Genomic DNA, 27120 nt, shown 5'->3' on the forward strand with positions numbered 1-27120 from the left:
CACGACTTGTTTAACCCTAAAAATGCTTATGGGGAAACAAGGCTCCTATTTAGTAAGCAACTAGCTGAAACATATACAGGGCTAGTAGGTAGTAGAGTTAGGAGTTGAATAATGGATGAATGCTAAAGTCCATTCCTTTCCATTATATCATTCATATCTGAGTTTACATAATTTACATGAGATATACTTCCCTATGGCAAATGAACTCAAAGGTCCATGTTTTTCAGAGTACGTTCAGTCATACTGTTCTTTTTTTGGTTTTCTACCAAGCTGCTCTTAGAATGTTTAAGGAGATGTTCTCAGTGGGAATAGGTGGAAGGCAGGAGATTAGGCTTTGTCCACATATGTATGTCAGCCCTAGAGTAAATTTTTTTCCTACATACAATTCAAAAAAATTGTCATAATGAAAAATTTGGGTTATATGCTTAAATTTTTTTTTTTCATTTGTAGACTATGCCAGTTGCAATGGCTTTATTAAGGGATGTTCATAACCTTTGTCCCAAAGAAGTGTTAACATTTATTTTAGACCTAATCAAGTACAATGACAACAGGAAAAATAAGGTAAGAAACTTTTCTTAATAAATGTTATAAATATAATCATTGATACTTTGTTCTTAAAGAAATATTTAGGGAACTCAGGGTGTAGCTGTGGTGTAGTCCTTGCCTAGCTTGTGCAAGGTCCTGGGTTCAATCCCTAGCACCACAAAAAAAGAGAGAGAGAGAAAGGAAAGATATATTTGGTTTGTAAAATCATTGTTTTGTCCATGGTACTTGAAATTTCTAAAGTCTTAGAAACGTTACTTAACCTCAGATTTTTTGTAATATGGAGATAGCAGTGCATTATGTTTGGGAGAGTCAGCTAAAATTTGGTTTGATGAAGTCTGACAGCACAATATTATTTTTATTTTATTTTTTAATAAAATGGCACCTTTCATAAGTAGTTCCCACTTGGAATTAACTTGTTCATTGGTTATTTTTTTTTAAACCATTGTATGTTTGTATTCATTTACTTAGCAAATATTTATTGGATGCTATCCTTCAAAAGTTACTTCATCTTACTAGTTATCAGTCTAACAGTCAGCAAGCATTTTTGTGAATATTTGCTATAATAGGCAATGTACAATGTTAAATAGAAGACAGTTGACATCTTCTGGAACTTCATTTATTCATTAAACATTTATTAAACAACTATTATACAATCATGGTCTGATTCTGGGCCCTCAAGGACTTAACCTAATAGTTAATCAGGTAAGTAAACACAAGTCACACAGGATAACTGACATGATGGAAGTATACATAATTTCTTGGGAGATCTCAGGGAGTAGTGCCAGGTTCCAAATAAGTAGGGGAAACGACTTGGAATTTTTGTAGAGAAGTAGTGAGCTTCAAACTGAATCAAAGATGAATAGGATTTTCCCTGTTCATGAATAGGGCTAATTTAGGAAGAGCATGTCAGATGAAAGAAACATCACATACAAAGACGCATGTAACTGCTAGAATAAATTCAAATTCATGAAAAGTTTAATAAAGCATTATAATAGTAAAAAAATGCAGTTAGTACTATTAAAAGATTATTTTTTTCCCATATTTTTATTGGTGCATTGTACTAATATATAATGATGGAATTTATTGTTACATATTCATACATGCACATAGGGTAACAATATAATGTGGCTAATGTCACTCCCTGGCCCTCTTCCCTATTTCCCTACCTCCCACCTCCTGGTCCCTTTCCTCTACTGATGTCCTTTTAATTTTTATGAGATCCACCCCCCTCCCTTTCTTTTCCTTTTTCTTCTCTAGCTTTGACATATGAGAGACAACATACACTCTTGACCTTCTGTGTTTGACTGTTTTACATAACATCATGGTCTGTAGTTAAAAGATTTTTTTTATGAAAATCAAGAAAAGATAAATTTTGCCTCTTTAAATAATATTTAAATGACTTCAAGTTTAAAAGTGTTCTTAAGAAAAACAGTAGAATGAATTGGTCATAACTTTCATATCCTTATATATGAATACATGACCTGTGTAACTCCATATCATGTACAACCACAAGGATGGGATCCTAATTGGAACAAGTTTTGCTTATTCTGTGCATGTATAATATGTCAAATATACTCTACTGTCTTGTATATTTAGAAAGAACAAATTTTAAAAGTCTCCTTAAAAATTAGTGTTTTAAAAGAATACATTTCAGGAAATTTCATTTTTCTTGCTATTTTTGAATACTTTTTGACTTCATCTCTGGGAGACTTTATGATCATCAGTGTCTCCCAGAACAAGGCATGTTAGAATCAATAGAATTTCAAGGATAACTTTTAGTTACCTTTCTCAGGGGTCTGACTTTTTTAATGAGTCAGACTCATTTTAGCAAGCATTTGCTTATTTTTTTTGCATTATCATTTCATTTAAGTGCTTCAGGTTTTTATTCAACTTAACACTGAATTGGAATAGAAGAACAGATGAAATCTAATTTCATGTTTGATTTCACTCAGTACATAGCCGGGTAGCTAGTTCCCAGGGAAATTTTATCTAATGGACTTTAACTGGCTATATTTCTCATTATTTCTTTTCAGAGTTCTTAATCTGAAGACCATTTTAAAGTTTTTCTACCTACCAGTCTAAACTGTGTGGCCTGCTTGAGAAAGCACTCACATATGCCCATAGGAACATGATTACTATGATTTTTGAAAAATTACTGTTTTAAATCTTTGGGGATTTGACTTACAGATTGTTTTTTATATTTAGTGAAGCCTACTTTTTTTCTTGTTATGTTTCATTTTTTTTTCTTTATGAATGTTACATTAAAATAGCCATGAAATAATAAGTTATTAAAATAAGATAATATAGGAAAAACACTACGTACCAAGAATTTACTAAGTACTTGATAAATGAACACCACACATCAACCTCATTATTGAAAAATCAAGCTTAGATTTAATTTCAAAAATAATTAAAAACAAGCATGATTACATTTCTTCTAAAAACACAGGAGAACAGAGGGTATAGTCAGTGGTAGAGCACTTGCCCAATATAGCACTGTTTCTCTTATAGTACACTTCCTCAGCAACGCTGAATCATAGAATTATCAGAGTTAATGAAATTGAAAAGTAAGTCCAGTTTATCTTCTATTGTCAGTGACTTTTCTATCTCATACATTAAAATTATTTGTGGCTGCTTACTGAATTAGAAGATGTGTGTGTTTAAGGAGGTATGTGTGTGTAAGTCAGAAAGTATGTATATGAATGTGTATGTACATATAACATTTTGAACGATTCTGAGAATCATTGTTTTCCCCTATTAGTAAACTTTTCCAGAAAAGTTACTATTTGCCTACATACATCTTCCATCAATAACTATTTCTCTGTACATCAGCCTTTATTGGTAAGAACTTCCATAGATTATCTAGCTATCTTCATACTGTAGCTTTATGGGGAAATACATTCATACCTTCTTGTGTACAGCAGGGTTTCTGAATTTTGGCACAGTTTAATTTTTATTCCTTTTTCCCTGCATATTTCTTTCTTTAAAAGTAATGTTATGCTGTTGGGAGGAATATCATTGATTATTCCTCCAACAGTATTAATGATAGTTCATGAATATTTCTTTTGTCCTCTACAGGAGTTTTTTTGTCCTTCCATTCTCTATATCTTCCAAGTTGCTTTTTTTTTTTTTTTTTGTTCTGAGTTTTTTTCATACCTCTTAAAATTTCCGTTTATTTTTATTTATTTATTTATTTATCTATTTATTTTGGTACTAGGGATTGAAACTGAGGGTGCCTAAAGAGTGAGTCAATCCCCAGTCCTTTTTTAATTTTTAAAATTTTGAGACAGGGTCTTACTGGGTTGCTTACAGCCTCGCTAAGTTGCTGAGGTTGTTTTTGAACTTGTGATCCTCCTGCCTTAACTTCCAGAGCTGCTGGAATTACAGGCATGCGCCACCATGCCCAGCAAATTTTTTTCTTTCTGTGCTACCTAGATTGACTCACAGCTTCCTGCTTACCGTAGCGATTCTTTTACATGTTGAAGCCTTCCTCAAATATGTGAGAATCCTTGGTTGTTTTCTTACCTATTAAAGTAGAGCATTAAATAGCTGATAGGAAGCTTCGTGTTACAGCAGGACTTGTGAACTGTGGTTTCCTGTTAGAGGATCTGGCTAGAGATCCTATGAGAGTACCTTACACAGAGTAAATACTTATTTGGTAAATTAATGTGTATTAATTAATTAATGTGTATCTCTTTCACTCTTTTTCCAATGTGTGTGCAAAGGCCTGAGTTCAATATTTACTAGAGAACTTGTTTAGATCTTCATATACATTGTGTTTTTAAGTAATTCATATTTTACTCTATTAAGTTTCCATCAGAAGAATTATCTTCTGTTAATTTTTCTTTGACTTAGTTTTCAGATAACTATTATCGTGCAGAAATGATTGATGCCCTGGCCAACTCTGTTACACCTGCAGTCAGTGTGAATAATGAAGTTAGAACTCTGGATAACTTAAATCCTGATGTGCGACTAATTCTTGAAGAAATCACCAGGTTTTTGAATATGGAAAAACTTCTTCCAAGTTATAGACATACCATCACTGTCAGGTATCATTACTTTAAATGTATTTATTTTTATAAGTATAAAAAAATTTACTCTCATCAGATAAAATTGGGAAATAAAAGGGAAAAATTAAATTCTGTGATTCTTTGATCTACATATAAATTCTTAATATTTGAAAAATAACCTGAATTTTTCCCCTCTGTAATTATAGAACTTTTTAATTACTCAAGATTATATTATAGGCCTGGGGTTGTAGCTCATTGGTAGAGCACTTGCTTTGCATATGTGAGGCACTGGGTTTGATCCTCAGCACCACATAAATAAATCAAATAAAGGTATTGTGTCCATCTGCAACTAAAAACAAAAAAATTGCAAAAAAACATATTATATACTTTTATACTCAGTTTGCGTATAGCCACTTATATAATGAAGGTAATAATATCATAACCTTCATTATATAATTCCATTATAAAATGAATAAACTATATTATTAAAACTTTTGGAGAAAATACTTTATTTAAATTACATTTTATGCTAAATACTTATTTTCTGACGAGTACTCGTAATGATACACCAAACTTTTGAATTTCAAACAATTTTTGAAATTTGTTTTCTTTAAATAGGATCCGGTTATTTAAAAAATGTATCATAGTAAAAATTTAATATTACAAAGCTTAATGTGGATTCAATTCAAATCATCTCTTTTTAAACTTACTGTGATAAAGGAATCTCTGCTATCTAGGAAACAAATGTGTTTCAAAATACCTCAGTGCAAGTAGTTAACTGAAAATTTATTTCCTAGTTGCTTGAGAGCCATACGGGTACTGCAGAAAAATGGACATGTGCCAAGCGATCCAGCTCTTTTTAAGTCTTATGCTGAATATGGTCACTTTGTGGACATCAGGATAGCAGCTTTGGAAGCAGTTGTTGATTATACTAAAGGTAATACTTTAAAGATAGATGCTTATATCATTTAGAAATACTTTTTAAAACAAGTCTTAATTATTGGAATTTTTATAATATGTACAATACAGATAATTTTAAATTTGTGACTTATTGATCTAGAAAGAATTTTTGATAAAATGTAAAATTCACATAAGAAATGAATATGTAAATTTTAGGGAAAACTGTGAGCTAAATAGTGACAACTTGTTAAGGTGGCCTTATAGAATTAGAAATACGTCTCCTATATAGCATTCTTAAAAAGAAAACTCCCAAAGATAATTTTCCACTGACCTGGCTGTGAATCAAATTATAACTCAAACTTGGTGAATGTGTGAAATGAACATTCACACATTGCCTCTAAAATACAGAGTTAAACTGGTTGTAGAATTTAATTTACATTTGAAATACAATCTTTTAAAAGAATATGCAAGCTAAAGAATCCTGTAAATGTAGTCTACATCTAGAAATCAAGTTTCTCGCACTAAAATAAGATAAGAGTACAGAAATTAAAGTAAGCTAAATTTCTCATCTGTGGAAAGGAGTTGGGGGTGAATTCTGGTTCATTTTGAAAAGTTAGGTACAGGAACATATACTTAAATCTTGGTAGTTTTTATAAATTTCAATAGAAATACTTAGTAAAGAAAGAGTGACAGCAATTTAATGTGTATTTTGTATCTGATGACCTCAGTTCAGAGAGGATAGTTATTTGTTCTTTTTTAATGGTGGTTAAAATATCCTTTATTTAAGAGATGTTGGTAAAATAGTTAAATGAATAATAAGAATATTGTTGTTAAATGAATAATAAGAAAAATATCCTTATCAGTCTCCATTTCTCTTTTGACATTTTATCAGTTTGAAATCTACAAGTCTTAAGATCTACTAAATTTGCTATTATGCCCAACTTGTTTCCCAAAGTGTATGAATGGTATATGTCTCATAAACACGAAGACTTAGTACTACCTGAAATGAACTAAATATTAATATTATGGTTTCCTAAAGAATGTTAAACTAATGATTAAAATATAATTGAATTATTTTTAAATGTAAAACTATGAATCCCTAGGCTTCATTGTTTTTTAGATTGTAAATTTAAATGTTGGTGGTCAAATGAGAAGAAATGACTACTATTGGGAATAAACTTTAAAAGCTTTTCAAATCATAAAAGTGAAATATGTTGAAAAGGTGAATGGTAATAGTGAATCATTTTATGTCAGTTACAGTACTAGTACTTTTCTGTTGCCTTTTATATTGTACTCAAAAATTAAGACTGCTCTTTGGTCTGAAAGTGGAAGAAACTGTGGGCAAAAAGTTGATCATTCTGTATAATACAGTTGAGATACCAGTGGGTATCTCTATAAGCATTTAAGAAATAATTTTTACACAGATTTTATCTAGTTAATCATCTTTAATTTAGGACTCAATAAATTACAATTTGCTTTGTTGTGTTTGTCATTGGTTTGAATTTTAGTAAAAAAAGCATGTTCTTGGTATTATTTTATGTCTTGGTTACATATGTCACAATACTTACAAAATGGCCTATGGCATAAAAAAATGTAAGAAAGTATAAGAGTTTGTAGCCTTCAACTTTGAATGGAAACCCAACTAAAGCAGAATCCTACATATTAAATGTAAACTTCCTGCTTATCACTTGTTCTTTAATTTATTATAGTTAACAACAAATATATTTCCTCAATTTTATTTTCAGTGGACAGGAGTTATGAAGAACTGCAGTGGCTTCTTAATATGATTCAGAATGACCCCGTACCCTATGTGAGGTTAGTTTATGTACTATGATACTTTGTTTTTGTCAGTCCTGAAGTGAATTGAATAATTTTAGATTATATATAGAGGAGTTGAGCTTTTTGATTTTTGAAAATATGGGAACATGTTATGCATTTATTCATATCTTTTTTTAGTTTTATTTTTTAAAATTTGATTTGCCTTTAGGAAATGATTTTCAAAATAGATTGCTAATAAACAAAGCTTATTTCCTGTAATTTTCAGTGTGGTTTTGTTGTAACTTAAAGAAATGCTTATGTAACAGTTTGTAGTGAATGTGGATTGTCCCTTTAAGTCCCAGTTATAAGACCTCTGTATTGATTGATTTTATCATTTTGAGAGTAATTAAGAGCAATGTTTTGGGGTATCCCATTTTTCCTATTTGTCTCATAAATATTTTTGAAGGTAATATTATATTAAAATTTTAGAAAATGAGAAAGTAGAATTCTAATTCTGTCATAGGAATTACTTTTATTTTTATATCCCCTTCTAGTCATTTCCTTCATTTCTGCTGCTTTCTTTTATAAAGTGGTATGTTATAGGATATTAAGATAGGATTATGGGGCTGGGGTTGTAACTCAGTGGAAGAGCTCTTGACTAGCATGCATGAGGCACTGGGTTCAATCCTCAGCACCACATAAAAATAAGTAAAATAAAGGTATTGTGTACATCTACAACATTAAAAAAAAAAAAGAAAGATAGGATTATATTTAACCATTTCTATATCTCTTTTTCTTTGAAACTAGTAGACACTTAAATTTTTATTTGGTTTAATATTATGACTTTATAGAATTTAAAGCTGAAAAATAAATTATAGCTATTCCAACTAGAAATGAGGACATAAGACCCTGAGACCTTAATTGTCTTATAATCTTCTAAAAGGACATAAAGGAAACTTTGCCTTCTAACCACCTCACTAGAATGCATCTGGGCATGAGAAATGAACACACAGATTGCTGTTTGACCAACAGATTTTCACATTATTTATGATAGTGAGCTCTTGGTTAAGTTACCTTATATTCTAGTATTTTTAAGTGATGGTAATTGTTAAGTAGTCTTTGTCCAAAAGTTTGCTTATAATGAAAAAGAATTTTTAAGACCTCATAGTTTCTTGATTTGTGGTTTCAATTGTATTTTAAGTTAGTTTTCCTTGAAATCAATATACTAACATAAGATCAACATGAAAGGAAAAAAACCCTAATAATTACCTGTTTTAAAATACAAATTCAGGAAACAAACCTCCTGTTTAATCCAAAAGAGCATGTGCATCTGGCAGTTTATCATAAAAATCATACCGATGGCTAGTAGGAACACAAAGTATACATATAGTATGAATGAAGTCTATCATGTATTCATTTGTTTTCAGTTTATATTAACATGACTTAGATTAACACGTTTCTCAGATCTGTTTTGAAGACAATTTATTTGTTTCAAAGATTGTGTAGCAGATTATCATGATTTTGTAATTGAAGCTACTTTAAAACTAATATACCATACAATCTAAATAATTGCTTTTGAAATACTGTCATAGAACTATTAAGAAGCATTCATATTTTAAGAATCCTGTGATTTACAGTTTGAACTGAAAGTCTTTTTAAATATATATATGTGTGTGTGTGTGTGTGTGTGTGTATATATTATTATTATTTTAGCACCTTTTTTTTTTTTTTTTTTTTTTTTTTTTTTTTCTTTTTGAGCCACTGGAGTATTAAACTCAGGACCTGACACATGCTAGGCAAGTGCTGTATTACTGATCTACATCCTCAGCCCTTTTTATTTAAATCACTTTTTAACTTTGAAATAGATCCTCACCATGTTTCCAGACTGGTTTCAAACTTGAGTTCCTCTTGTCTTGGTCTTAATTGATGTGGTTTATTTATATCGTTATCAGGGAAACTTTGGGACATTAATATCTAGTGTGTAGTTTATACACATAGTTATAAAAATTCAACTTACATTTTTTAGTGTTTTGGGACTTTTGTGTTTCTTTATTTTGTACAATTAGATAGGAACTTTCTCTTTTTCTCTTAATCCTGATATTTCTTTTGTAAAAACTCATTAAATAATCACCATATAGAATGGCTATATTTGTTTGTATTAATTCAATAGAATTCTTAACATTAAGACAGAGAAGTCTCTTAAAATCATTAGCATTTCCCTCTCCTGCCCCAAACATAAGCATTTTATTTTTGTGACCTTTGGTGAATTAATAAAACTCATGGTAAAATTGCCTTCAGTAGGGCTGGGGATGTGGTACGGTAGAAGAGCTCACAATTAGCATGCATGAGACCCTGGATTTAGTCCCCAACACCACCAAAAAAAAAAGTACTTTATTAAAAATTAAAAATTTTAAAGTATGTAGATTTTCTATTCCTGATTTTATTATATATTTCAGAATTACTACTTTGGGTAGAGTTAGGCAAATTTCATAGTTTCTTGATTTGTGATCAAAATTTTCTAAAGGAATTTGGGGTAAAACAAAGTCAGAAGCAAAGAAAATCAATTTTTTTTTTTCCTATAATTACTTTTGACACTTTAGAATATCATTAATGCAGGGGAACTTCCCTCAACTCTCTGGACTAGGTTGGGTCCCTCAAATCATAATCTCCCATAAAGTGCTAGTATGCCTAAGTATATAATTAATTCCATAATTTACATAATTTATGCAATTTCTTTAAGTATTAATTTTATAGTTTGATTATTGATTATTTTTGGAGGATAGCTGGAATATAACTTCTGAAAAACAGGGGCCTTGTCTCCTTTTGTCACTGTATACATGACACACAACACATTGCTTTGTACGTAATTATTTTAAAACGTGTTTAAAACATGGGTTTTTTTTCCTTTTTCCTCTAATCATGTATATATTACATACACACATGAATATATATATTTTTATCTTTATTTATTTTCTATTGTGACAACTAGTTAGAAAAAAATTTTTTAAATATATAATCATATAAAAATGTTTAAGGCTGGATTTGATGACACACACCTATAATCCCAGCAGCAACTCCAGAGGCTCAGGCAGGAGGATCACAAGTGCAAAGTAAGCCTGAGCAGCTTAGTGAGACTCTGTCTCAGAAAAAAGAAAAAACAACCACCACCAAAAAATGACTGGGGAGTGACTCAGAGGTTAAGCTCCCCCTGGGTTCAATCCCCAGTACCAACAACCAAAAAAAGAATGTTTAAGAAAGTACTCAGTCTTTTGTATGATTGTTGTCACAAATGTAGTGATAGGCATGGCCATTTTTCTTGTATAGTCTTCTCTCAGTAGAGAATTTTCAGATTTTTAAATCTGCTTTCCATTATATTTTTGAATTTAAATTGAATAAATGCATTTTGGTTAGCCTTTATAGTCACCTGACAAACTACTAGCACTTCTTTTTCCCTTGAAATTTACTTTTGATTTTACATATTTGGTAAAAGTAAAAGAAAAAATTGAAATGCTTGAATTTTAAGTAAATTTGTAAATCTAGATTTGTTTTAAATTAAAACAACATTTTGAATTTATAGTTTCAGTGAGAGTGACTTTCTAAAGTACTCATACAAATTTTGAAAAAGTACACAAAGCTATATAGTAGCTTATAATTATTACAATCAGAAAACAATAATGCTTACTATTTTAGTTTGTGTTCTTCAGTAATTTCTTTTTTTTTAATTGTTCTAATTAGTTATACATGACAGCAGAATGCATTTCAGTTCATTGTACATGAATGGAGCACAGCTTTTCATTTCTCTGGTTGTACATGATGTAGATCATACATACACCTAGGGTAATTCATGTGATCATATGTACACCTTAGGGTAATTATTGTCCATCTCATTCCACCATCTTTCCCACCCCCATCCCCCTCACTCCCCTCATTCCATTCTGCCCCATTCCAAAGTTCCTCCATTCTTCCCTTGAGTGCCTCCCCTGCTTCCCAATTATGGATCAGCATCCACTAGAGAAAACGTTCGCCTTTGGTTTTTTTGGGTTTGGCTTATGTCACTTAGTATGATATCCTCTGACTCCATCCATTCATTGACAAATGTCATAATTTTACTCTCCTTCAAGGCTGAGTAATATTCCATTGTGTATATATACCACAGTTTCTTTATCCATTCATCTGTTGAAGGGCATTTAGGTGGGTTCCTTTGTTTATCTATTGTGAATTGAGCTGCTGTAAACATTGATGTGGCTGCATCACTGTAGTATGTTGACTTTAAGTTCTTTGAGTATAGACCAAGGAGTGGGATCGCTGGGTCAAATGATGTTCCATTCCAAGTTTTCTGAGGAATCTCCGTACTGCTTTCCAGAGTCATTACACCACTTGCAGTACCACCAGCAATGTATAAAAATACTTTTTTTCCCCACATTCTTGCCAATACTTATTGTTGCTTGTATTCTTAATAATTGCCATTCTGACTAGAGTGAGATGAAATCTTAGAGTAGTTTTGATTTGCATTTCTCTAATTGCTAGAGATATTGAACATTTTTTCATGTATTTATTGATCAATTATATGTCTTCTCAGTTCCTTAGCCCATTTTTTGATTGGGTTGTTTTGTGGGGTTTTTTTTTTTTTTTTTTTTGGCATTAAGTTTTTTGTGTTCTTTCATATCCTGGAGATTAGTGCACTATCTGATGTGCATGTGGTAAAGATTTTCTCCTATTCTGTTTATGTTATTGATTGCTTCCTTTGCTGATGAGAAGCTTTTTAGTTTGAATCCATCCCTTTCCTTGAGTCTTAATTTTACTTCTTGCAAGGAGTCTTCTTAGGAAGTCAGGTCCTAAGCTGACATGATGAAGATTTGGGCCCACTTTTTCTTCTATTAGGTGTAGGCTCTCTGTTCTAGTACCTAAGTCTTTGATTCACTTTTGAGTTAATTTTTGTGCAGGGTGAGATATAGAGGTTGAATTTCATTTTGCTGCATATGAATTTCCAGTTTTCCCAGCACCATTTGTTGAATAGGCTTTCTTTTCTCCAATGTATGTTTTTGGTGCCTTTGTCTAGTATGAGATAACTAAATTTTTGTGGATTTATCTCTGTGTCTAGTATTTTGTACCATTGGGCTACATGTCTATTTTGGTGCCAAAACCATGCCATTTTTGTTACTATTGCTGTGTAGTATAGTTTAAGGTCTGATATTGAGATGCCTCCTGCTTCACTCTTCTTGCTAAGGATTGCCTGACTATTCTGGGTCTCTTATTTTTCCAAATGGATTTCATAATTGCTTTCCCTATTTCTATGAGGAAAGACTTTGGGATATCAATTGGAATTGCAATGAATCCATATAACGCTTTTGACAGTATGGCCATTTGGATAATAATAATTCTGCCTAACTGAGAACCCGGGAGAGCTTTCCATCTTCTAGGCTCCTCTTTAATTTCTTTCTTTAGTGTTCTCTAGTTTTCATTGTAGAGGTCTTTCACCTATCTTGCTAGATTGATTCCCAGGTTTTTTTTTTTTTTTTTTTTTTTTTTTTTGAGGCTCTTGTGAATGAGGTCATTTCCTAATTTCTCTTGCCATGGATTTATCACTGATGTATAGAAGTGCATTAGATTTATGGGTGTTGATTTTATATCCTGCTACTTTGCTAGAAGTTTCCTGGTGGAATTTTTGGATCCTCTAAATATAGAATCATGTTGTCAGCAAATAGTGATAGTTTGTGTGCTTCTTTTCCTATTCATATCCCTCTAATTTCTTTCATCTGACCGATTGCTCTGGGTAGAGTTTCAAGGACTATGTTGAATAGAAGTGGTAAGAGGGCATCCCTGTCTTGTTCCAGTTTTTAGAGGGAATGCTTTCAATTTTTCTCCATTTAGAATGATGTTGGCCTTGGACATAGTGTAGATACCTTTTACAATGTTGAGGTATGTTCCTGCTATCTCTAGTTTTTCTAGTGAGGAGCAGTGCTATATTTTTTCAAATGCCTTTTCTGCATCTATTGAAATGATCATATAATTCTGTAAGTCTACTGATGTGATGAATTACATTTATTGATTTCTGTATGTTGAACCAATGTGGCATCCCTGGGATGAACCCCATTTGATCATAGTGCACTATCTTTTTAATGTTTTCGTATGTGATTTGCCTGAATTTTATGATGAAATTTTACATCTGTGTTCATCAGGGATATTGGTCTGAAGTTTTCTTTCCTTGATGTGTCTTTGTCTGGTTTTAGTATTAAGGTGATAGTAACTTCATAGAGTGAGTTTGGAAAGGTTCTCTCCTTTTCTATTTCATGGAATACTTCTAGGATTATTGATATTAGTTCTTCTTTGGAGGTCTTATAGAACTTGACTGAGAATCCGACTGGTCCTGGAGTTTTCTTGGTTGGCAGGCTTTTGATGGCATCTTCTGTTTCATTACTTGAAATTGATCTGTTTAAATTGTGTTTATGTCCTCCTGATTCAGTTTGGGTAGATCATATGTCTCTAGAAATTTGTTGATGTCTTCCAACTTTTTGTTTTGTCATTTTTTTCATTGTTTCTTTTGTTTCAATTTCATTGATTTCAGCTCTGATTTTAATTATTTCTTGTCTTCTAATGTTTTGGGTGTTGATTTGTTCTTTTTTCTAGGACTTTGAGATGTAATATTAGGTTATTTATTTGTTGACTTTTTATTCATTTAATGAATGAACTCAGTGCAATGAATTTTACTGTTATTACTGCCTTCATAGTTTCCCAGAGATTTTGATATGTTGTATCAGTATTCTCATTTACCTCCAGGAATTTGTTAATATCTGTGTTTTCTGCTATTCATTCGTCATTCAGTAGCATATTATTTAGTCTCCAGGTGTTGGAGTATCTTCTCTATTTTTTATTTTATCATTGACTTCTAATTGCATTCTGTTATGATCTGATAGAATTCAGGGTAGTATCTCTATTTTTTTGTATTTGCTGAGAGTTAGTTTGTGGCATAACATGATCTGTTTTAGAGTGCTGCTGAGAAAAAAGTGTATTTGCTCGTTGGTGGATGGAATATTCTATATATATATATCTGGTAAGTGTAAGTTATTGATTTTATTATTTAGTTCTGTAGTTTACTTTGTTTGGGAAAATCTAACCAGTGGTGAGAGAGGTGTGTTAAAATCACTCAATATTATTGTGTTTTGGTCTTTTGGATTCTTGAAATTGAGAAGGGTTTGTTTGATGTATGTAGATGCTCCATTTTGGGGGGCATAAATTTTTATGATTGTTATGTCTTGTTGAGGTATGATTTCCTTAAGCGGTATGAAATGTCCTTCTTTATCCCTTCTGCTAACTTTGGCTTGAAGTCCACTTTATCTGATGAGGATGGAAACCCCTGCTTTTTTACACAGTTCGTGAGAGAGTAATATGTTTTTTCCTATCCTTTCACTTTGTGTCTGTGGGTCTTTTCCTATGAGATAGGTCTCTTGAAGGCAGCCATTGTTGGGTCTTTTTTTAAAATCCAGTCTGCCAGTCTGTCTTTTGATTAATGAGTTTAGACCATTAACATTCCAGGGAAATTATTGAGATGTGATTTGTATTCCTGGTCCTTTTGGTTTATTTTTGGTTTTTATCCTGACTTAGGTTCTCCTTTGATTGGCTTTTCCTTTAGCCTAGATCCTCCCTTTGCTGTCTTTCATTATTGTTTTTCATTTCCTCCTTGTGGAATATTTTGCTGTCAATGGTTCTCTGTTGCAGGCTTCCTAGTTGTAAATTCTTTTAACTTTTGTTTATCATGGAAGGTTTTTATTTCATCATCAAATCTGATGCTTAATTGTACTGGTTATATGATTCTTGGTTGGTATCCATTTTCTTTCAAAGCTTGGTATATGTTATTCCAGAACCTCCTAGCTTTGAGGGTCTGGGTTGAGAAATCTGCTGAGATTTGAATTGGTTTCCCCCTAAATGTAATCCGATACTTTTCTCTTGTGGCTTTTAAAATTCTATCCTTTTTTGTATGCTAGACATTTTCATTATAATGTGCCTTGTTGTGGTTTTGTTGTAATTTTGTACATTTGCTGTCCTGTAAGCCTCTTGTATTTGGTTTTTCATTTCATCCTTCAGGCTTGGGAAATTTTCTGGTACTATTTTGTTGAAAAGATTGTGCATTCCTTTGGTTTGTATCTCTGTGCCTTCCTCTACCCCAGTAATTCTTAAATTTGGTCTCTTCATGTTATTCCGTAATTCTTGGAGGTTCTGTTCATGGTTTATTACCATCTTCAGGGTGTTGGTGATGCTTTCTCTTGAGTTTTTAAGGGGAGATCAATATCAGCAGCACCCAATGCAAACAGTATGCAGCCCTAAACCAAATAGCCCCAATTAAGATGTTTACAGTTTTGTTGCAATAAACAGAAACTATGTGTTTGATTATTATCTACAATATAAATAGTAGGTTTGCAGTAGGGTCTACAGTTTCTAATGAGGGACAGAGAGGGGGTATGGGGATATGATGTTTATGAGGTAGGAGATGAGAATATAAACGTATTAGATCATAGGAATAATGAAAGAGGAATCAATATAAGTTGACTGTTAGTAGGAGAGAAGAGAGAAACAAACTCTCAGGTGTAACCAAGCCTGCAGGGACCTTGGTGATGGTCTTCCAGGTCCTGACTGTTGTCCTTACATAGAAGTGGCCATGTCTCTAGTTTGCAGAGATGGCAACATCAAACTTGTAGGTACCTTGATGTTGGACTTCCAGGCCCCAGCTGGTGTCCCATGATGTAAGCTGCTCTAGGTAAAGATGGCTGTGGTGGCAGTGGAGGTAACCCAAGATGGTGTAAAGGTGTCTCAGGTTGAAGGCGACCACTTTCAGAGATGGAGCTGTGAGGGCAGGCCAGTCAGTGGTGTTGGGTGACCTGTTCAGAGATGCAGCACTGTGGTGGGCCTTGTTGCAGTGGGTAGTTGCCTCCAGGCCTTTTTCATTGTCCTCAGGCCGAGGCTACTATTTAGAGGGAGCTACCGCAGCAGCTGCAGTGTTCCAAGATGGAGGTCGGCCTGGGGAGCCCCACATCGGTAGAAGGGGAGCTGCAGTGTGGTCAGTCCTCTGTGCGAGCTGTTTATCGATCCTCTGTGTGGTGAGGTGGACAGAGCAGGGTCTTTCAGTTATTTCTACGCATGTATTTCCTTTTGTACATTGGTAGAAAGAATAGTTACATGGACTTTAGATTAATTTAATGGTGCCATGGAATTATCCTCCCATTTTGTAATTAAGCATGCTCATGAATAGAATGTACCAGTTCCTTAATGGGGGCACACTTATATTCACTGCTTTTTCTCCTGAAACAGTGTTGAATTTTTTTTTTGTTTTGTTTTAATTTAGCTCCATTTTTTTATGGTGATTGGCATTGGGATGGGACTGCCTCCTTGACCAAAATTCTCAAATAATAATGTTTTTGCTGCTCTGGACATGTCATGAAATTTTGACTTGCTTGAGATTTGCTTCAGGTTTTTTCCAGATGTGTGAAGCATAAACTTGTGAATCTTGGTATTCAGTCATTGAAAACTTAAGCATTGATTCTCATTTTCTTCTCTTTCTTGAGTATTGTTTTGAATCATTATTTATATATATTTGCTTGTTAAAATTATTCTTCTTGAGGCTGGGGTTCAGTGGAGTTGGCTCAGTGGTGGAGCACTTGCCTAGCATGTGTGAGGCACTGGGTTTGATCCTCAGCAGCACTTGAAAATAAATAAATTAAATAAAGGTATTGTAAAAAATATTTTTTTAAAATGGTTCTTTTTGCACCTGTACTTTAATGAAAGAAAATATTTTCAAAGAAACATTGAATTTACTTGAAGTTGTACATGTACTAATCTACATTCCTCTTTGAGTGATGATTTCAGTGATATCCCCAGAACAACCTTTATAATTTATCAGCAAGGTTTTGAGGAGCTTGTAATACCATGTTTTAATATTTTGTGCCTAGTTGCCATTTATGATAAATTAAAAAGCACCCAGGCAATAACAGATTTTACTTCTGTGTGTAAATTAAAGGTGTAATAACATTAACATACTCTAAAGAGCAAACTCATTCGTGTGTGTGTGTGTGTGTGTGTGTGTGTGTGTGTGTGTGTTTTGTTTTTTTTTTTTTTTTTTTGGTTGGGGAGTACCAGGGATTTAACTCAGGAGCACTCAATCACTGAGCAACACCCCTAGCCCTATTTTGTATTTTATTTAGAGACAGGGTCTCACTGAGTTGCACCCGTCTTTCGCTGAGGCACTTTGCACTCAAAATCCTCCTGCCTAGCCTCCAGTGCTGCTGGGATTACAGATGTGTGCCATCATGCTCAGCATTTTTTTTTAATTACATTTTTATAGTTCTATATAGTAGTTGGGTTTATCCTTACTAACTTATATGTGCATGGAAATCAATTAAAATTCTTGATCCTCCCCCCACCTTATTCCTCCCACTTTTCCTTCCTGACCTCCCTTGCCTCCCATTCTCTTTCCTTCACTCTACTGGGACTTCCTTTCATTTGTCCATTTATTTATATTTAATTTGTTCTTTATGGTATCCTATCCTTCTCTTCCCCTTTTCTTTATTTTACTCTAGCTTTTGCATATGAGAGAAAATATTTTACTTTTGTGTTTCTGAGTTTGGCTAATTTCACTAAGCATGATATTCTTCATTTTCCATCCATTTGCCAGCAAATGCCATTATTTCATTCTTTTTTCTGACTGAATAGAACTCCATTGTGCGTACGTTCACCTACAGTTTCTTAATCCCTTCGCCTATTGTCGGGCATCCGAGTTTCCATAATTTAGCTATTGTGAATTGTGCTGCTATAAACATTGAGGTGGCTCTATCACTGTGGTATGCTGATTTTAGATCTTTTAGGAAAATACCAAGGAGTGGGATAGCTGGGTCATATCCCTAGTTTTTTGGGGAATCTCCATACTGCTTTCCAGAGTATTTGTACTAGTCTACAGTCCCACCAACATTGTACAAGTCAACCTTTTCCCCCATAAACTTGCCAGCATTTATTATTATTCATATTCTTGATCATTTCCATATTGATTAGAGGGAGATGAAATCTTAGTGTAGTTTTGGTTTGCATTTCCCTGATTGCTAGAGATGTTTATCATTTTTTTCATATAGTTTTTGGCTGTTTGTGTTTTTTTTTTTTTTTTGAGAAGTTTCTATATAGTTCTCTTGCCCATTTTTTGATTAAGTTCTTTGGTTTTTGGTTTTTTTTTTTGCTGTTGTTGTTTTGTTTTGATTTTGTTTTTTGGTGTTAAGTTTTTTGAGTTCTTTGTATATTCTCATATTAATCCCCCTTTGGAGGAGTAGCTGGCCAAGATTTTCTCCCATTCAGTTGACTTCTCTCTATGCTGTTATTGTTTCCTTTATTGTGGAAAAGCTTTTTAGTTCAATGACATTCCACTTATTTATTTTCGGTTTTATTTCTTGTGCTTTGGGGGTCTTGTTTAGGAAGTCAGTGCCAACGTCTATATGATGGATTATTGACCTTATGTTTTCTTCTAGCAGTTGTAAAGTTTTTAGTATAATTTCTAAGTCTTTGATCCATTTGGATTTGAGTGTTGTGCAGGGTGAGAGAGAAGGGTCTAATTTCATTTTTCTACATAGAGCTATCTGTTTCCCAGCACCATTTGTTGAAAAGGCTATCTTTTCCCTAAAATATACTTTTGGCATCTTTGTCAAATATCAAATGTCAGGTATGTGAATTTTTGTCCGTGTCTTCTATTCTGTTCTAATTGTACAGTATTGTTTAATGAGATATAGGAGACTGCGGGAAGTCTTAGTGTGGACAGGGCAGAAGAGTAAACATTAGAGCAGGCAGCTAACTATAGGAATTGAGATTAATGGAAAAATCAAGTAGAGGTGCAGATTCAGTCCTAACAACAGAGACTGCTAAGCAGTGGGACTGACTGAGAGGTTTTCCCTTTGTCTAGTCAAATGGATTTCTGTTATTCCTCTCCCCACCCTCCCTTGTTTTGGGTTTGGCTAAGGGTTTTTCAGTCTTTTGAAAGAACCAACTCTTCATTGTATTGATCCCTTTGTATTATTTTCTTATGCTCAATTTCACTGAATTTGGCTCTAATCTTAATTATTTCCTGTTTTCTACTGGTTTGGGAGTTAATTTGTTCTTTTTCTAAGGTCTTGAGGTGGAGCATAAGCTTTTTTGTTTGGGGTATTTCTAATTTTTAACATAGGCACTCAGTGCTATAAAGTTTCTTCTTAGAACTACTTTCATACTGTCCCAGAGATTTTGATATGTTGTATCTCTGTTCTTGTTTGTTTCTAAGAATTTCTTGATTTATTCTTCAGTTCATTTTTTTCATTTAAGAGAGTACTGTTAATCTACATGGTTTATGTGTTTTCTGTTATTTTTTCATGCTGCTCAGTTCTAGCCTCATTCCATTATGATCTGATAGGGTGCATAGGATTATATCACATTTTTTTGTATTGGCTAAGATTTGCTTTTTGCCTAGAATATGATCTATTTTGGAAAAAGTTTATGTCCAGCAATTCAGTGGTTTGAGAGTGGAATATTCTGTAGTTCCATTAGGTCCATTTTATTTATAGTGTTAAGTTGGGGATATTTTTATTGATTTTATGTCTTGATGATCATTTGGTGATGAGAGTATATTGAAATTGCCCAGTATTATTGTCTAGGGTTGGTGTCATAGGATTTAATGCCATGGAGTATTTTTTTTTTCCATGTAATTGGGTGTGTCAACATTTGGGGCATAAATATTTACTGTCATTCTATCTTCTTGTTGGATTGTTACCTTTACTAGAATGTAGTGACCTTCTCTGTCTCTTGAAATCTGCTTTGTTGGATAAGACAATTGCTACTCCTGCTTGTTATTTTTTGAATGTGCATGGAATATTTTTTTCCATCCTTTTACCTTCACCCTGTGGTTAGATGAGTCTCTTGTAAACAGCCTATTGTTGGATATCTTGTTTTTTGATCAAGTCTGCTAATATGTGTCTTTTTTAAAATTTATCTTTTAATTTTTTACAGACTGCATTTTGATTCATTGTATACAAATGGGATACATCATTTCGTTTCTATGGTTGTGCATGATGTAGATTCATACCATTCATGTAATCATACATGTACATATGGTAATGATGTCTGTCTCATTCCACCACTTTTCATAACCCCCCCTCATTTTCTTCTACATAATCTTAAAGTTCCCCCATTCTTCTCTCACTCCCCACCCCCCCACCCCCATTATATACCATTCTCCACTTATCAGGAAAAACATTTGGTCTTTGGTTTTTTGGTCTTGGCTTATTTCACTTAGCATGATATTCTCCAATTCCATCCATTTATTTGCAAATGCCATACAGTAACACAGCCATATCAATGTTTATAGCAGCTCAGTTCACAATAGCTAGATTGTGGAACCAGCCCAGATGCCCTTCAACAGATGAATGGATAAAGAAATTCTGGTATATATACACAATGGAATACTATTCAGCCATAAATAATAATAATATGTGTCTTTTAGTTGTGGGTTTGAGACCATTAACATTCAGCATTAGTATGGATATGTGTTTATGTTTTCCTTTTTTTTTTTTTTTTTTTTTGCTTTATTTTATCCTGTTTTGAGCTCATTTAGTGGATTATTCTTCAGTTGAACTTCCTCTGCGTATGGTCTTTGGGAATTATTTTTCCATTCCTCTGTGTGAAGTTTATCTTTGAGTATTCTTTATAGTGCTGGTTTGATGCTCATGAGTTCTTTTAGTTTATTCTTGTTGTGGAATGTTTTTATTTCCCCTTTGAATTTGAAACTGAACTTTTCTGAGGATAGCAACCTTGACTGGAACTTGTTTTCTTTTTCGACTTGAATATCTTATTCCAGGCCCTCTTTTATTTTAGGGCCTGAGCTGAGAAATCAGAAGTGAGCCTTATTGATTTGCCTCTAAATCTGACCGTATGTTTCTAGCTAGGCCTTTCCTTATTTTTATGTTAGGCATTTTGATTATGGTATGTCTTGGTGAGCTCTCATTTGTTTAGGTCTCTCTGGGATCCTGTAAGCCCTCCTGTATGTGGACGTCTATCTCATTTCTGATATAGGAAAAAATTTTCTGTAACTATCTCATTGAAAATGTTATTTATGCCTTAAGTTTGTATCTCCATTTTCTCTTGTATCCCAGTGATTCTCAGGTTTGGTCTTTTAATGTCGTCCCAGAGTTCTGTATATTCTGGTCATGTCCTATAATTTTTTCCCTTTTATTGCCTATTGTGTACTCAAGATCATAATATAACTTGTCTTCAAGGCCTGAAATTCTGTCTTCAAGGTCCAAGGTTCTATTTTCTCTGCAGTCTAATGTGTTAGTGATGCCTTCGAGTGAGTTTTTAATTTGCTTGATTGTGTTTTTCATTTCTAGGAGTTCTGGTTGATATTTTCACTCTTTTTTTATTACTTTATTAAAGTTTTCTTTCATCTTCTGTAATTGCTTTCTTAATTCCTTCCTTAGATCTTCTTTTAGTTCATTGAGCAGTTTTTTACAGTCTTTTTCTGGGCTTTTGTCCACATCAGTATCAGTGGGGTCCTTTGTTGGGGGATTGGATTTTGGGGGGATATTTGTTTGACTGTTTTATTGTGTTTTCAGAGGTCTTGATTTTGTGCATCAATTCAGGTGGATTCCTCTACCTCTTTTATTGTGTGTATCCTTTGTTCTGGGACTTTCTCTGTTTTTGATGTATGTGTAGATGCCAAGGGTTCATACCTGAGTACCCTTTCTGATTGTTCCTCACTGGGTCCATTTTGGTTTGGGTCTTTTGTCTTCTTGCTTCTTTGAGTGGGAGTAATGTCAGGGAATGTTTAGTTCAGCAGCAGAGTCTCTAACCTGTGAACTTTTAAGTGTCCCTGTAGGTTCCTAGCACCTCACAGAATGAGGTGAAATAAACAACAGAACAGGGTTGCAAACAGCAAACAATATACAGTGTTAAGTAAGTACCCAGTGCCTATTATGATGTCTTCAACATTAATTGCACCAATAAAAGGAAAGGTTGGTTCGGCAATTGTCAACAGTAAAAACAATAATCATGAACTAGATCTGACTTAGAAGCAAATGGCAGGTTTCAACCATATCATCCAGAGCAGTGATGAGTTTATTAAAATGAATGTTGGGGGAGGAGTTATAGAAATCAATTAGGTCTGAAAGATGATAAAAATACAGTTAATTAGGTGAAAAGTAAATATGTTAGGATGTTAGAAAATATTTTATGTTTTCAAAAAGTGAACAGAGTGGAGTGAATAAATGTAGTATGTGATGTTTATATGGAAGGTGGGGGAAAAATAGAAGCAAAGTATTGGGAAAGAGACCAACAGAATTTGGCTAGGCACGGTCGCGCACTTCTGTAATTTCAGTGGCTTGGAAGACCCGAGAATCATTGAGTTCAAGTTATCGAGGCCCTAAGCAACTCAGTAAGACTGTGTCTCCAAATGAAAATATAAAAAAGGGCTGGGGATATGGTTCAGTGGTTAAGGGCCCCTGGATTCAATACCCAGTACAAAAAAAAAAGACAATTTGCAGAAGAAGATAGAGAATGTGAAATAGAAATAAACAAATGAAAATAATGCAGAACCAAATCAAAATATACAATCCAGAACACTTGAACCCTCAAAAGAATAGGCTAGGAAAAAAATAATCACATTTTAAAAAATGCTACAAATGAAAGAAAAAGAAATAAGTATATGTATGTATGTCCCTGAACCAACCAGTGCAGTCAGAATATATTCTCTCTCTCTCTCTCTCTCTCTCTCTCTCTCTCTCTCTGTCTCACACACACAACTCACAAACAATGAATAAAATTAATTAGTTAAAATTTTTTAAAAAATTTAAAATTCTGGTGAGGAATGAAAGAACCTTCGTCACTGAGGTGAATAGTCAGATTAGGACTTACTCATATCATAAGGAATACTGTTCTACACTCTATCAAGTAGAGTAATAGGTCTTGAAGGACAGGAATTGTATTCATAAAGACAAAAGTAGGTAACTCTAACAATTTGTACCACCTTTCATAGTTTTATAAGTTGTATCTATAACCGTGTTTTGCTTTTTGTTCTTATAGTATTTTAGCAGTCTTATTTTATAGTCTTTAATTTCATAGCTCAAAAGTGTGTTAACAGAATCCACATCCCAATATTATAAATATGAAATTATAGCCAACAAGCATTTAATGTCTAAGAAATGGCAACTTACAGGTCAACTTTTATCCCATCTCCTTGCCAGTTTCAAGTCTAATTTGGTGTCTTACCACCAACAATTAAATGTAAAAAATTCTCAGATTAACCTTTTCTGAAAGTTTGCTAACCTTTGTAAAGATTGAAATTCAATTTCTTTCTTTCTAACTTATATTGTAGAATTCTAGTTATTCTTAAACCTTGATTTTTGCCTTTATCTTAGACCTGGGTTTGTCCTTTCTCTATATACTTCTTATGATGTCTTCTCATACCATCAGATACTTCTTTTTCAAATGTTTTTGTCATCATAATGCCTCTTTTGTCTAAATTAGAGGTGGCCTCTCAGATTAAATTATTCCATAATAAGAGTTTAACAGTTACCCCTCTGAAGATACATTTCTTAATTGGCTCTTTTTAATTTCAGCTTAATTTGAAGAACCTTTTTGTAGATACCTTATCTCCCTCACATTCCTGTGCTCTGCAAAGATAAAATAATGATGTCTGTGTTCATTTTATTATCTCAAGGGTAGACTTGAGTGGTTTATTATGTTTTATTTATTTATTTTTTACCTAATTTTTAAGATGTACTTAACTCTGACCAGTTTTTATTTCTTTTCTTTTCTTTTTTTCTTTTTTGTACATGTTTCTATGAAGAACTAGAAATAGAAATAGGATGGGAGTAGCTGGACACAGTGGCCCAAGTCTGTAATCCTAGCTACTGGGGTATCTGAGGCAGGAGGAGGAAAAGTTAGAGGCCAGCCTGAGCCATTTGAGACCCTATCTCAAAATAAAATTATAAAAAGGGCTGGTGATGTAACTCAGTGGTAGAGTAGTTACTTAAAATATGTGAGGACCTACTACCACACACACACACAGAAACTATTATGTTAAGATTTGTTAAGATTATGTAGTCAATCTTTTGATCACACAGTTAGTTGATTTAGAAGCAAAACCACCAGACTTTTTTTTTTTTTTTTATTTGAAACGTAGGAAATATTTAGGATGTAATTTAAGGTCTTCTGAAATAAAACTAATCTAATGGAAGGTGATAAAACTAGGCCTAATGGAAGGTGATAAAATTTGGAGGAGAAAGTACAGATAATTTTCAACTATTTTATGGTGTCTCTGACTCAGATTATCAGTCAACAGATGGTTAGCAAAAATTAATTAATTTGTTTTGTACTCTTTCAGGCATAAGATTCTAAATATGCTGACTAAGAATCCACCATTTACAAAGAACATGGAATCTCCATTGTGCAATGAAGCCCTGGTAGATCAGCTTTGGAAACTTATGAATTCTGGTGAGAGAGCAGTGATTTTTAAAAGAAATTTTTATTAGAGTATTTTCATTTTATAGCAGACTTACAATTCAGTAGCATTTAAGAACAGAAGTTGAGTTTTTAGTTTTTGTCTTTTTTTTTTTTTTTTTTAAGTAGAATATCATACTTTCACAATGGTGGATATTATAACATTGGTTAAGGATATGCTCACTTTGCTCCCCACTGAGGTTAAGGAAATAAAAGATTAACTTATGTGAAAGTGTTTCAGATGCTTAAAGGGCTATTAAAATGACCCTACAAAGTGTTGCATAGTAGTGAAAAACTAATCTTTCCACCTCTTTTCCTTAGCCACCTAGTGTCCTTTCCATCAGTAACCAATTTCTTATCCTTCCAGGGGCAGTCATTACATACAAACTAACAGTTTTCATTTTTAAAAAGTGCATATTGTTTTTTGTCTGCACTCTGAAGTTCATGGTATCTCATAGTTTTAATTTACTTTATTTGAGTGAGATAAGGATATAGGATAACTTATATCCTTATTAGGAGCACTATCTCAGTTTGCAGATAGGTAAGTCTTAGCTCAGTTATTTTCTCACTGTGTGGCTGCTAAACTTTTTTCATTTATAAAATGTAGATGATCATGATATTGACTCCTGTAAACTGAGAATTAAAATGAGTTAGTAGTTGTGAAGCACAGTATCTGGCTTATATTAAATACTTAGAAATGTTGTTAGACTAGTGTAATGATAATATTATCATGCTCATATTTTAGGTATTAGTAGTTCCTTTTTTTTTTCCTGTGCAGGGAATTAAACCCTGCATGCTATACAAATGCTCTACCACATCACACCCCAAACCTGTGTCTTTTTTTAAGTCATTTTTTATTTATTCAGGTTATTGGTCTTTTTCTGTGGGTTTGTAAGTGTTAAATATATTTAACCAGATTTGCATGAGGTCTCTGATAGGTTGAAACTAATATCCGTTTTAGTTTAAAGGTTAGATCAAAAGATAGACTGAAATGTGTTTTGTTTAGAGATAGATAAGCATTTGTTACAGACAGAAGGTAGGAGAGCAGTGCATGTTCATTTTACTACTTAAGCATTTTGAGTATGTCATTTTATCTTCTCTCTAGAATATTGGAAAATAATATAATCTTTATTATCTCATTGGTGGCTGCTTCACTGAATCATAATTAAATGCCAAATTCTAATATTTTAATTTTATTATTTTACTAACATTGAGATACTGATTGCATAATTTCTGTCTTTTAGTTTCATAATATAACTCAATAGTCCCAAGTAAAGTCACCAGAATAGATATAATAGATGTAATAAAATTGAAAATAAGATCACCATTGTCTTTGAGATTTCAGAAAGTAACATATAAACTTATCTAAACTAAGATATTTCTAAATTGTTTTCCTAATCTCTAGAAGAATGATTGCTGCTGTTTACATAATGCTTAATGTTTTGCTACCTCTGGTTACTTTAAAGATACTATTTCTAATATTTAGACCCAGGGTTTGATCACACAATTCATGAACTTATAAAGAACCTTTCACTCATTAGCATATGATACAAACTCAACTATGTTGATTATATTTTTAACAAGAATTTGTGATTCCTTGACCATAATAGATCACAAATTTGAGGAAAACAATGAAATTTGAAAAATTCTCTTATTACTGTCTAGGGAAAAATTTTGGACAAAATAAATGGGTGTTTTAGATTAATGGAACAAGTTCTGTAAAACATTTGAACCCATTGGAAGGTTGCTGTTATACACATTTAATCTTTCATGATGTTTAGTATTTAATTTTGATTGGCTCCAACTAATGTAAAGTTGCTTCCTTGGTTTGGAATTCGTTATGCCTTTAATCTGTACTGGTGAGATCAGTGAGACTGTACTCAAACAAATATCATAAACAAATTATTGGTCAGTTTTTCAGATTATAAATAAGTGGAAGCAGTATTAACAGTGGGGATAGCATAGATACTTGGAAGTATTCTAAAAAAAAAGGTTTTGAACAACATTGGACATAAGGTAGATGAATTATAGAAGATTGCCATTTCCCTTCCAAACCTTAACCTCTGGGGTAGAATGGATCTGTTCTAAGAAATCTCTTTCTTTTGTTTGGTTTTTTATTTATTTTTCCACATTTTTTATTGCCGCATTAGAGTTGTACATAATGATGAGATTTGTTCTTACATATTCATACACGTACACAATATAACAATATTATTTGACCAACATCACTCCCAGCACTTCCCCTTCCCTCCCAGCCTCCTACCTCTTGGTCCCTTTCCTTTACTGATCTCTCTTTGATTTTTACGAGATCCGCCCCCACCTTTCTTTTCTTTTTTCCTCTCTGTCTTCCACATAGGAAAAAAACATATGACCCTTGACCTGAGTTTGACTTATTTCACTTGACATAATGGTCTTT

General features: G+C 33.1%; 1 protein-coding gene across 2 annotated transcripts in view; it reads left to right on the plus strand.

Moving 5' to 3' along the window:
- The window catches only part of Taf2 (TATA-box binding protein associated factor 2), an 87918-nt gene that overhangs the window by 38483 nt on the left and 22315 nt on the right, over nucleotides 1–27120 (plus strand). For both annotated transcript variants that reach the window (XM_047520856.1, XM_047520866.1), the window contains 5 exons: nucleotides 451–561; nucleotides 4402–4595; nucleotides 5354–5493; nucleotides 7202–7271; nucleotides 24589–24698. In XM_047520856.1, the coding sequence (XP_047376812.1) occupies nucleotides 451–561; nucleotides 4402–4595; nucleotides 5354–5493; nucleotides 7202–7271; nucleotides 24589–24698 (625 nt within the window). The remainder of the gene's footprint in view (nucleotides 1–450; nucleotides 562–4401; nucleotides 4596–5353; nucleotides 5494–7201; nucleotides 7272–24588; nucleotides 24699–27120) is intronic.

The sequence above is a fragment of the Sciurus carolinensis genome, chromosome 1 (genome assembly GCF_902686445.1).
Source record: "Sciurus carolinensis chromosome 1, mSciCar1.2, whole genome shotgun sequence".
NCBI lineage: Eukaryota > Metazoa > Chordata > Mammalia > Rodentia > Sciuridae > Sciurus > Sciurus carolinensis.